The sequence below is a fragment of the Cyprinus carpio genome, chromosome B24 (genome assembly GCF_018340385.1).
Source record: "Cyprinus carpio isolate SPL01 chromosome B24, ASM1834038v1, whole genome shotgun sequence".
In the NCBI taxonomy this organism is placed as follows: Eukaryota; Metazoa; Chordata; class Actinopteri; order Cypriniformes; family Cyprinidae; genus Cyprinus; species Cyprinus carpio.
The window spans coordinates 17,892,154-17,905,485 of NC_056620.1; the positions used below are offsets into that span (position 1 = coordinate 17,892,154).

At 35.8% G+C, this 13,332-nt stretch overlaps 1 protein-coding gene across 1 annotated transcript in view; it reads right to left on the reverse strand.

Annotated features, from left to right (window-relative positions):
- LOC109051281 (guanine nucleotide exchange factor VAV3-like) overlaps nt 1–5,105 on the reverse strand; it is a 63,378-nt gene extending 58,273 nt beyond the window's left edge. The window contains exon 1 of the mRNA XM_042752400.1: nt 4,673–5,105. Coding sequence (XP_042608334.1) covers nt 4,673–4,876 — 204 coding nt within the window. The 5' untranslated portion in view covers nt 4,877–5,105. The remainder of the gene's footprint in view (nt 1–4,672) is intronic.
- Between the last annotated feature and the right edge of the window lie 8,227 nt (nt 5,106–13,332).

The window sequence follows — 13,332 nt, forward strand, 5'->3', positions numbered from 1 at the left end:
ACACAAATAAGGCCTCAGATAACATGCTTATGCGCTAACCAGTACATAACCACTCAGAACACCAGAAACCATGTAGAAATGCCATAAAAGGCAGCAGCAAACAATTAGGGCTGCACGATTTGGGGAAATAATGCAATTTTGAAAAAAAAAAAAATTATGTTCATTTATTATTATTATTATTATTATTATTATTATTATTATTATTTGCAATTTACATTTAAAATGCAAAAAAATAATTGAATACATTTTAAAAAGTGAAGAAGTGAATTATTACTGTTTTATTCAATTATTATTTTATAATATAATTAAAATACAAATATTAGACTAAATTAATGTAATGTTAATATATAATATTAATTTGTAATATTTCACTGTAAAACAAACAAATCAAGCGTTTAAGAAAAATTATATTTTACAGCGCAATAAAATTATTAATATTATAAAAAAAATATTAAACAAAATAACATGTAAATGTAATTTAATATTATATATTAATGTATTATATCAAATTAATATAATACTAATATGTAATATATACAATTTCAAGGTAAAATAAAAACAATCAAGCATTTGTAAAAGAAATAAAATAATAATAGTGTATTTTTACAGTGCAATTGTGCAATGCCAATATTCTTATTTTCATATCATAAGCTGAAATAACAGCACATGCATGAGATGAGTTTGTGTGGAGCAACATTTACTGTGAACCAAGCACTTTGAAAGACTGAAAACACTAGAACATGAGCTGCTCATGTGTAAAAGATTACAGTGCTGCGCTTCCCTATGATTTATGCAGTGCAAATATTTATGTAATTAAATCGCAGCCTTTGTAATTTGATACTCACACTGAGACATATCGCAGTTTTGGTTTTATTTTGATTAATCGCGCAGCTCACTGACACATCTGAAACTGCATAGAAAGGCCTTGACAACTATGCTAACATCAACAACTTTTGCATGAACAACCGCACTCATATTTCCTTCACAAAATGCAAATGTCTAGTTATTCCCCTGTATGCTTGATCAAATCAGTGGATTGCTGGAAACCAGTGCAACCAGTCCCAGTCTGAAATGTACAAATCCACACTCTGACACAGAGAACTACAAAAACAACCTTGGAGCTGCACCATAACTAAAACTAATGGGTGTTTCAAATGTTCAAACACACACATACAGTATGCTGCTGTGACCAGTCTCTGACCTCTTCCCAAAAGGAGCTTTTAACAGAGTGTCTATGTAATATACAGTATACGTGTATTATTCAAAGCCATTCTCAACAGATAATGCATAAAAAATTCAAGTGTACACTTGAAAAACAGCCCAGGATCTTTCATGCACATTTAAAAAATCACATCGTATTACAGTAAGAAGTAAAAAACTGAGACAGTGTTCAGACAGGAGCTTGTTGCTCGTGGTTCCACTGAAAAAAAGAGACAGATCTGAGCCACTGGAGGTTCTGATGTTTCACCACGGCACAGTCAAGGGTCTTTAGAGGACGTTTAGTTTCATTTCCTTCCTTCATCCCATTTCCTCATTTCCCCAGCGGGCGTCATTTCTCGGAAACTATCTGCCCAAAGAGTGGGCGTCAGCGTTTGTGCTTCCCCCTCCAACCTAATGATGAGACAGTGATTATCTGGCATTGCAATGACAGTGTGAAATAACCGCTCACTGGTGATTTTGCATCAAACCAGATACACACAACTGGGTAAAAATAAGAGGGCTCAAGTGCATTATATGCATTCTGTAATCTAGATAACTGCACTGTTTGATAATGAAACCTTGCATACGTAATTCTCACTGACACCTCTTGATATCTAAATAAAGTTTTGAGGCCCTGCCAAACATCTGTTGCCATTTCCTTCCACTCTTCTCAAAAGCACGCGCGTTAAACGGAAGAAACCCATGAACCAACTGTCTGATTGATGCAGTGCGTGAGAAACATGCTTGCCTTTGTGGCTTCCTCAAACTTGCACTTCCACGTTTCATGTTTCAAACCTGCCCTGTGTAAACCTGTACTTCTGTAGGCCTAAGAGAATGCACTAACTACTGTTTGCATCTTCCATGCTGATTTTGAAATAAAAAATGTCAGAATTTTATATATTTAGATATATAATTTAAAATATAATTATATACTATAAAACTACATTTAAAAAAAATAAATAAATTTGACATTGCAATATTGCAATAATATTTTACAACATTACTGACTTTAATGTATCTTCATTAAAAATTTTACAGACCCCAAACTTTAACTATATATATATATATTTATATATATATATATATATTATATATATATATATATATATATATATATATATATATTATAATATATATATATATAATATATATATATATAGTTCAACAAAAAATCATTCTTTGATGACTAGAAAGTTCAGAAGAACATCATTTATTTAAGATATTTGTTAAAACAATGTAAATGCCTTAACTGTTTCTTCAATGCATCGTTGATAAATAAAAAGTATTATTTCTTAAAAAAAAAGACCCCAATCTTTTGAAGCATATATATATATATATATATATATATATATATATATAATATTTATATACACTAATATATTTTTAATTAATATGTTTATATAGAAAATATTTATATTTATATATTAATTAATAAAAAAATAATTATTTGATTAATAGAAAGTTATCATTTATTTAAATTGTTATTGCCCTTACGGTCACTTTTTTTAATCAATGCATTGTTGATAAATAAAAGTGTTTCTGTGTATAAACATCAAACCATTACTGACATTAATTCAGAAATTTCAGGGGGTGAATTCAGCATTATATTTTAATTACACAGCTATCGTAGGGTGAAGGGAAACCCAAAGGGCCTGATGAGGTGGGGACTCTGGCTTTAGTTTGCTCTCTTCACTGCTTTTGTCTGAGCTGTTCCCCCGGGACGCCCGCGTCTGTGTCCCATGTGCTGTAATGAGTCTTTGATAAAATAGCTGCCAAAAACGTCATGAATAATTCATGCAAGGATTCAGATGATGCCCTTAGAGATGGAAATTTCACCTCTATGCTCAAAACACTGGTTTACACAGACCATTTGCTCATTTTCTGTTGCCTTTTTTTTTTTTTTTTTTTTTTTTTTGCGTATGTTAATTCTCAGTGGATAAAGCTGCTTGGTGAATGGAGATGCATCTACGTCAGTGCAGATGAAAATGCAAAAAGAAACTATGATATAACAAACCAAATGAAAACAAAGACGCATATCTGATGTAATCAGAAGCAAGGCGATGCCTCAAAGCCAAAATGATGTATGATGTAATTCTGATCAGATACGGCAAACTTCCACATGTGGAATTTGTCAGAAAGCCAGTGAACCAAACAAGCATTTATTTTAAAAACTAAAAGCAGACTATTGACTTATTGTAAATGTTTCTTGGCACCACATTGACAAATGTAATGCAAAGGTCTATTCTCATCACAAGGTGCATGTGTGCCTATCTAGACACTAGTTAGTGTACATCCATTTCCTTAAAAATAAAGGTCAATGTTGTGAATACTGTATCTGTCAGTTCTATGAAGCATCATTGTGTTGACGGCAGCTTTCTCCTCGTGTGAGAGGGATGTGTAATCAAGTCCAGACTTGGAGCAGATGGTGTTTGACAACCCAGAATGAGCGATATATATCAAAGGCCGCTGTTTTCAATAAAGCAGCTTCCCACAGACAACTAATCCTGCTCTCACCTGACAGAGTACAGCGAACGAGACCAGACTAAAAAAAGCTTTCATCTGACCCTGATCCTGACCAGAACGCTGTAGATTCATGGTTTTGACCAAATTATGTTTCAAAAAGCACTTTGTCCTCTTGGGTTTAAACTCTTGGACTCATTTCACATCTGTTTTCTTTCATAGACGGTTATATATACTATGTAGGAAGTGAAGAATTCTCCTTAAAGGTGCACTTACTAATTTTTGGGTTGTGTTTAGCCTGCTCTTATTTGCCCCATATAGTGGTTTTAGAATTTATACTTTTATTTTTATGTTTTGAAAAACATTTTGTGCGCTGACTGAAAGGACTACATTAAATAAACATACTGTATTATTATTATTACAAAGCAATGTTCCCATAATATTTGCAAAGTAATTAAACTGAACGTTGCCTTAATGTTGGCAAAAAAAAAAAAAAAAAAAAAAAAAACATTTAAAAAAACTGTAAATGTTAAAAATATAAAGAACATTCAAGAAATATAATTTTCATTTAAAACTTAATGGAAATGTTAGCAAAACGTTTAGTTAGCTGGGTCATGTGATCTCAACATTTCTCAAAGAGTTTTCTAGAATTCTTAATCAACTTTCTGTTCTGTTCCTTTTATTATTATTATAAAAAACAATGTTCCCATAATATTTTCTGTTCTGTACCTTTTTATGTATAAATATTTTGATTGTTTAGTGTATTGTTTGTGTTAATCTTAGGGGGCAGAATCCAGCATCACACAAATAACGGTACAGCATTTCTGGCAAAATATCAACTTTCTTTTGTAAAAATATTGTATGTATAAGTACGTACACAGCAGTAAATCCACCTTTTTCATACACATAACAACATATGTTTTTAAAAATGTTTTTAACCATCTATTATTGAGTTTAAAGTCTATTGTTACTGGAAACAGAACTTGTTGACTTCGTGTAGGCTATCTCTTACCTGTGACATCTGAGGTCTCAGGTTGATCTGCCTCAGGTTGATGGACAGGGGTCTCAGGTTGTTGAGGAGCTGGCACAGGAGGACCCCATCCCGCAGGGTCTGCGCCAGGTCGAACACCTGTGCGGACTCCCATGTTACCCGATGGTTCGGTGGCAGCACCTTACAATTGATCAGCCATAACGCGCATTGTCTCCAATGCTCCATCCTGTCCAGTGATGCACAGTAAAAGATTCAACACCAATCCAAAACCAAAGCGCAAGTGGCGTCTCCTCGTCCAATGCGCATAGCAGGATCGCGGGCGATGTGATGACTGGATGGTGTTTCCAGGGTTGGAGCACCAGCGGAGAGTGACTGATCCGTGTGTTGCTGCTCTCCTCACACTCACTCTTTCACCTCTTATTTTCGCTCTCCCCTCCCCGCGCCCTCCCCTCTCTCTATCTTTCTCTCGCTCTCTGTCTTCCTGCTTCAGATGTTCCGTATATTGCGCTACTGAGTCTGACACCCGGAACCCGAATTATGAAGTAGCCTAAGTAAATATAAGTTTTAAGCGTTTGAACCCATTTCAGTAACCACAAAAATTAGATTTACAAGTTTGCTAACAACGCTTGCGCGCAGAAGTAGCGTTCGCCTGACGAAGTAGCCATATCAACACAAGTCCCGTCATTATTTACCAAATCATTTACATATGTGACCATGGACAACAAAACCAGTCATAAGGGTTTAAGATTTATACATCATCTGAAAGCTGAATAAACAAGCGTCCCATTGATGTATGGTTTGTTATGATAGGACAATATTTGGCTGAGATGCATTTATCTGGAATCTGAGGGTGCAAAAAAATCTAAATATTGAGAAAATCGCTTTTAAAGTTGTCCAAATTAAGTTCTTAGCCATGCATATTACTAATCAAAAAGTACATTTTGATATATATGTGGTAGGAACTTTACAAAATATCTTCATAGAACATGATCTTTACTTAATATACTAATGATTTTTGGCATAAAAGAAAAATCGATAATTTTGACCCATGTAATGTATTGTTGGCTATTGCTACAAATATACATGTGCAACTTATGACTGGTTTTGTGGTCCAAGCAGGGTCACATATCACAGTGCTTTAATGATAAACTCTTCTTATTTGAGGGAAATGCAAGGTAAAGTTATTTTATTTTGGTTGAGTTATTTTTAGTGTTAGTTTGTTTGTATATTTTGTTATTGTTAGTTAAGATTAAAATATAATTAATAATTTATTAATCTTAATGTTAATGTCGATGTTTACTAATATATTATTAAAATTAAAAGCTTAATCTGTTAAAATTATTCAACTGACCTCAGCTAACATACACAACTCACAATTAATGGACAGTTTTATTATTAGTAGTAAAATGGTATTTTTATTAACTATGTTAACATATTGCTCATTGTTCGCTAATGCAATACTTAATTTGTTATTGTAAAGTGTTAGTTCTATAAAACGTTTTAGGAAGAAATGACTAAAATAGATTGCATATGTCACTTGTCTTTATAATTTATCCAAACACAATGTTTAGTGTTTGAATATATTCTGTATGATGATTAAATCTTTCCATGACCGCAGTCTAATAGATTGTCAAGCTTTGAAAATGGTAGAATTAAATGGATTATATTTGTATCATATTCCAAAATACAGAGCAGATGACTCAGTTTAACCTGAAACTAGGCCTGTTTGTTCACCTCATCTGCAGTTTCATTGGCTGAGTTTTTTACATACAACCACAGAGTGAAAGAATGAGTGTTGGCTGAAGACAGCGTTCTTCAGATAAGCAGCAGTGAAATAGGATGATGCACTGTCATGGATATCCTGTGTCTGCCTCTCTGCTCCTGTCATGATGAACTCGAGGAGGTCTGTATCAACACTGCCAGCTAAAACTGTCTGCAGTTTCACTTCAGCACCAGAAAATGTGTCTGAAATGAAAAATGCATGGTCACACTTTGGCATTGTAGTAAACCCTACAGTCAGATCTACAGATCTTAAATTAGTAAACTTGCCATTTTGGGTTTTGAGCTTGCTGAAATGACATTCCGCTTGTGTTTAAAAAATACATTTTGATTTGAACTAGTATGTTTTGGTTCATCAGACTTCGTAGAGACACTCCTTTCACATCCAGTAGGCACCAGCTAAGATGTTTACATGCTTTAGAAGTCCGCGGTGAGACCAGGGGGTCTTGAGCGTGCCGTGACAGTAAATTAAACCATCTGTCTGTCATAACCAAGGTGTGTTAGGTGCATAATAAGCTCTGTGAGGAGTTCTTTATTTATTTTTCTTCTGTTAACTGAGGTTAGCTCGGCTGGTGTGATGCAGGATGCTACAGCAGACCAGATTTCCCTAAACCCACACTGCTTCACTCATCACCCAGGTTGTGTTTCTATTCCACGTAACACTGGTATGGAAAGGCTGGACATTGTCCTCAATCACATATCAATCCCCGGAGAGACTATCAGACAGAATAATAACACGAATCAGCTTTACTGAGACCAATTCCTCCATGGTGGGAGGGGCTTATCTGTAAAGCAGTGCTTTGTGATTGGCTGCAGAAGAGAAAGAGGAAGCCTGACAATGTGGGCCAGCGCAGGAAGGAAGTGGAGAATGCAGGATGTTTGGAGCCAATGTCTATCTCTGTTTCCCTTCACAATTTTAGAGACTTGGCACAAGGCAGATAGCCCCCTCTGAGCTGACAGATGATCAAAGCCTCACACACTTGCCAAATGCTCAGAGAGACTTGGGCCCTGCTACATTGCTGCCATCCTTGTCATGACCCGCATTGTGTTGGTAATTTATAGCCTGACGCAGCGTGCTAATGACAATGCTTCTGGTGACAATACCTGATGACTTTGCTGGGCTCTGCACAAGCGTCATGATTATATTTCACAAGCAAAGATCGAGGTTGTGTCTGAAATTTAATACAAAGATTACACAGTCAATCTATTGTTAAAAGAATATTTTTGGTTCAGTAGAAGTTAAAGGAATCGTTCAAGCTAAAACATTTACTCACCCTCAGGCCATCCAAGATGTAGATGAGTTTGTTTCTTAATCAGAACAGATTTGGAAAAATTTAGCATTACTTCATTGATCACTAATGGATCCTCTGCAGTGAATGGGTGCCGTCAGAATGAGAGTCCAAACAGCTGATAAGAACATCACAATAATCCACACAACTCCAGTCCATCAAATGTCATTAAATTTACATTTATGCATTTAGCAGAAACTTTTATCCAAAGCGACTTACAGTGCATTCAGGCTATACATTTATTTTTACCTGCAAGTGTGTTCCCTGGGAATTGAACCCACAACCTTTTGCACTGCTAACGCAATGCTCTACCACTGAGCTACAGGAATCATGAAAAGAGAAGCTTAACAATGAAAGAGCTTTTTGGAAGTCAGATAATGTAATTACAGTTAATGTTTTAAATAACATCAAATCATTGTCTGACTGAGAGAAAAAAAGTAATGGCCCTTTACTAATATCTGGATGGAATAATTTTAGTTATAACCCTTTGTAGAAGTATTGATCCCCATGCACCAAGTCTACTGCAGAAATCAATAACCTGGAGACCCCAGGAGGAACAGAGCCAGACATCTGATCTGTCAGCTGTGCAAGGACAGGGCAAAGCACCGGATGATCAACAAAGAGGAACATAAGATAGAGACAGCTAAAGTCACTAGGGTCACAGGTCTGTAATCGTGAGCCACAAGGCAAGTAACTACATAACAGAGCTGCACGGAACACAAATACATTACTATTCAAAAATTTGGAGTCAGAAATATTTTTTTAAGGTTTGAAAATAAGCCTCTCATGCTCAATATGGCTGAATTTATTTGATCTAAAATACAGAAAAACAGTAAAGTTGTGAAATATTATTACAATTTAAAATAACTGTTTGAATATATTTCAAAATGTAATTTATACCTGTGATCCGAAGCTAAATCAAAGCTGATCATTGATTGAAATGTAGCTGCTTAATATTTTTGTTGAAACATATTTTTTATGATTTGTGATTAGTAAGTTTAAAAGAACAATATTTATTTGAACAATAAACCTTTTTTAACATTATAAATGTCTTTACCGTCACCTTTGATCAATTTGGTGCATCCTTGCTGAATAAAACTATTATTTATTTATTTATTTATTTTTATTTTTAAAAGTCCCCAAGCCAGTGGAGTACTAATGATTATTGTAGTATTTTTAGTATATGATTATCACTAGTATATAATGACTTAATTAGAAGTGCTCCCTCTATTGGCTGATTAATATTACTTCACTTGAGCTGAATGTACTATGCTTGGGTTAACCTTGTTTAAACACATAAATATACACAAGAAAACGTTATTGGAGGTTGGGATATATTGTGAACATAGTCATGATTAAAGGATGTTTTTAGGTACCACATGCACCAGAGTGACCAGAGATCATAATCGTGGCCTTGATTATCTTATAAAATGGTCTATAAAATAAATAAAAATGTAGAAGACATAAATATTTATTATGTTTGTGCATTATGTCAATCATTTATACATGATAATAAATGCAAGTCATGCTATAAACAGTAAGACCACTGGGTGTAAACTTGCTGATGAGGGTGCGGTAAATGTGACTTGACATCATGTTTGGCAACAATATCTCAGGACAGTTTGTTAAACAGTCGAAAATATAGTGTGAAATGTGGTGTGACAGTGTGAGAGCCCGCAGCGAGGTACAATTTTAATATGCATTGAAACACTTTTTTTTTCTTTTTTTTTGTGTTCATGAATCATATGTGTTCTGAAAGCTGATGCATCTTATTAATCCGGTTGTGAGAGTCTGTTTTTGGTCTTGGTGTCACAGATGGCCTGCACCCTGGAAGACAGGGTGACTGGTGCCATCAGTGGCGTGACTTGGACAAAGTCAATATTTAAAATTATTCAAAAAGAATGGCTGTATTAAAGACCATTTGTATTTGCTGCAAATAATAACAGACAGATAAATCATTACCTTCTTTCTGTGCCATATTGCTCTCTATTCACCACAATATTCAAATTTTGTCTTCCTCGATAAATTTACTCCTAGTATTCATTAAAAACACTTACAGTCACACTATTTTCGAGTTTCTGTTTACTGAAATGTTGCATCAGAGGGCCTAAACATCACTCTTGAGGGTCCATGGAAAAACGGAAGGAAGCAGTGAAAATAATCACTTTTTGGATTTTGTTTGTGTACTATAAACCATATTAATCCCATTTTGTATTCATGTAAAGCTTTAAAGACCCTCTGCTTCCACAGTATATGATGTAGATTGTCACTAAACTGGAAGGCCAGAGATGTTGGACAGAATGGAGGCAGCAGTGTGTGTGGCCGTAACTCTCGCTGAAGCCAGCGACCCTCAGAAACATTCAGGTATCATTAAGTGACAGGAAATTATTAACTAAAATGCAAACTACAAACAGTGAATCTTTACTTTTTTGGTATCAAATGCAAACTGCATTGAATCTTGTTTTCCTTAAAGGAACAGTTCACCCAAAAATGAAGATTTGTTGAAAATGTACTCTCCCTCAGATCATCCAAGATATAGATAAGAGTTTGTTTCTTCATCAGAACAGATTTGGAGACATTTAGATCCAGTGGATCCTCTGCAGTGAATGGGTGCCGTCAGAATGATAGAATCGCACTGAAGTCAGTGTTCTGGACTGTGTGCTGGAGTAACTTTATAACCCTTACACGAAGAACTCACAGGATTTGGACAGAACATGGAAAATGTCCTTACTTTTTCCCTCCGTGCACATACACTGGAAATGTATCACTAATGTGCTAAATTATATGTAAAATATTAAATCGAACAGACGGATGTGCTGAAATGTGTAACAGCTTGTGTGGCATATGCTACCACAGTTTGTTTAAGAGTAAAATACCTCAGAGACATAAAACCAGAGTCCAATCAAACCATTGTTCCTTCATACTCATTTTCTAGGGCATCTGAACCAGATGAAGCAGAACTTAGCCAAGACTCTCCAGGAGCTGATACCTGCTGTGTGCTCAAACACATGAGGTGGGCCGCAGTGCCAACTCCCCACCACCAGAAGAGCTCCCCGCTCTGCCCTGGTCCACCTGCCTCTCTCTCAGTGCAGCCAGATCGGCTCTATGGATGATCCCTCACTTGTAATGCTCTGTTAACTGCTCTGAAGAAGAGAGAAACACAATGAGACTTGTTCTTGTGAAAAACATCTGGCGAAATTAAGGGTTGGGGGCACAGGGCCCTAAATAACAGAGGGTTCAAGATAGAAATGAGGGGAACCAGTACACACAATTTTGAAAGACTTTCACAGTCTAGACGTGACTAAAAATTAATCATAATTTTAATGGTAAAAGACTATAAAAATGCTACAGTAAAATATGTTATTTGGTTAATGGTAAGTTTCTCATTTATATAACTGTTTCTTATTAGTTTTGTACATTAGGGTTAATGTTACATTTTATGTTGTTAAACTAATGTATGTTGCATTATTTTAGTGGCATGTGTTTTTGTGCAAAGTGCTGAGCTTAGATTCTGCTTGTGGCTTTCTAATTACCCCCCACCTCTTTTGTGTGTGTGTGTGTGTGTGTGTGTGTGTGTGTGTGTGTGTGTGTGTGTGTGTGTGTGTGTGTGTGTGTGTGTGTGTGTGTGTGTGTGTGTGTGGTGAGTGCGTGCGTGCGTGCGTGCGTGCGTGCGTGTGTGGTTATTTTGGGGGTTCAATCCATAAAACCTAAATGTTGCTACCATACTTTTTATTGTCAGTTTCTGGCAATACAGATACTGTAGTTTTACTGTAAAATTTAAGAGTGTTTTTTAAATTTCTATGTGCCTGCTTTATTTCAAATATTTCATGCTACATGAATATCAAATGACTTTTTTGACCTTTAAGTGTTGCCGTCGTACTTCAGTGAACTTCACTGGTGTCTTCTCTCTCTTTTTCAGATGAGAGTCTTGGAGGAGCAGAACCTTTGGCTGTGCCTTATTGCTCAAGTTGGCAAAACTGTGAATCAGCAGACAGCTTAATTGTACCCATAAAGCCTTAGCAAATGCAGATCTGGCCAAATTCACTTTCCATCTACAGTAATGGCTTAAGTGCTGAATACTGTTTTATGTTAATGTATTTAAAACGGCAACTATCAGGGAACAGTTGGCAAGAGATTGATTTGTCTCATCAACAGATACTTGTTTCATGGGTGCATTTATTAAAATGAATCAAGGAGAAATGACGCTATTTTTTACCACTGTAAACCACACGTTTTATTTTAACCACACGTATGATTCCTCTGAAGTCAGTGCCAGCTCTAGTTTCGGCTGAGCTGTTATTTGTACAGTTTAGCGATGCAAATTTAAATAACTTCATCTCAGTGAGAGGATATGGAGAGATAGCATCAAGTTAAAGAAACAGAAACGTATTTTGTGCAAGAGGAAGTTTCAACATTTATCTCACTTGGCACATAGTTGATATGGGGAAAAACAGCAGTGTAATAAATTATAGTTTGGTGTAAAAAAAAGAAATGCAACCTAGCTGACCCTCAAAAAAGAATTCGCTAGGACTATTGGGCTTGTATTATAGTCTAAATTGATTAGTGAATTGTATGTAGATACTTCATAAAAGGTTTCAGGAACTATTGTCTCTTTTAGTAAAGATGAAGCCAAATCTTTGAGAGGGGAGTGATTCCTCAGAGAAAGCTGCTTTCTATATATCAGCAGTAATGGGAAGACACACCTAATGCTACAGACATTACATCAGAACGAACGGCTCTCACAGAAACCACAGACACATGAGAGAAACTCATACCAAGGTTGTTCTGTGTGAGCATGGTTTTCAGTAAATGATTCAGTAAAAGATTTTAAATTAATTAAAAGCACATGTATTTTAATTAATTCTAGGGAAGAGCTTCAAAGGATAATTCACCCCAATCATTATTGTTGTTCCAAATCTGTATGATTTCTTTATTTCTTTGGGAAACATAGATTAAATATATAATAAATCTAATACGTTTTTCAGCAAGCAGCATTTGTGACGAATGCAAACCACTAAGTAATTTTCCTAAACTACTTAAAACATCTCCTGCTTTGAGAAATAAATGCAGAAAGCCGTTCTGTGTAGTGAGCATTTCAGAAATTCTGCAGGCATAGCCAGCCCTGCTTCTATTCAAGTCCAGGGGCCCAGGGCAGTTCTGCTGTGGGCATCTCCGGATCACTGGCCTTTTATGCTAATAAACATCAGTCAGACAGTCTCCTATGATTTACGCTGCAGTTCACTGCATCAAGTCAAGTTTAAAGCAGCAAAGGGTTCAAATGAGGATTGGGAAACTCTCACAAAACCTCTGCGTAAAGAAAAACAAATCACTTATAGAATATGTGATATTTTGACGTCCTGTTCCATGCGCCAAAGTTTCATTCTGGTTTTTCAATCGGTGTCAGGGTTAATTTTACCTCAGGCTGGGGTGCTATGTCCCAAATATTACGAACGCCCACTTTGTCTGACTCCTGCCCAGTCTGCTCTTTATAATCCACCATGGTTTCAGCGCGCCTGGCTGCCTGCTACTGTTTAATGAATATGTACATTACAAATAAGAGCGTAGACAATGGCCCTATCAATATCCAGCAACCACTAAATTGTCCTTAGCAAT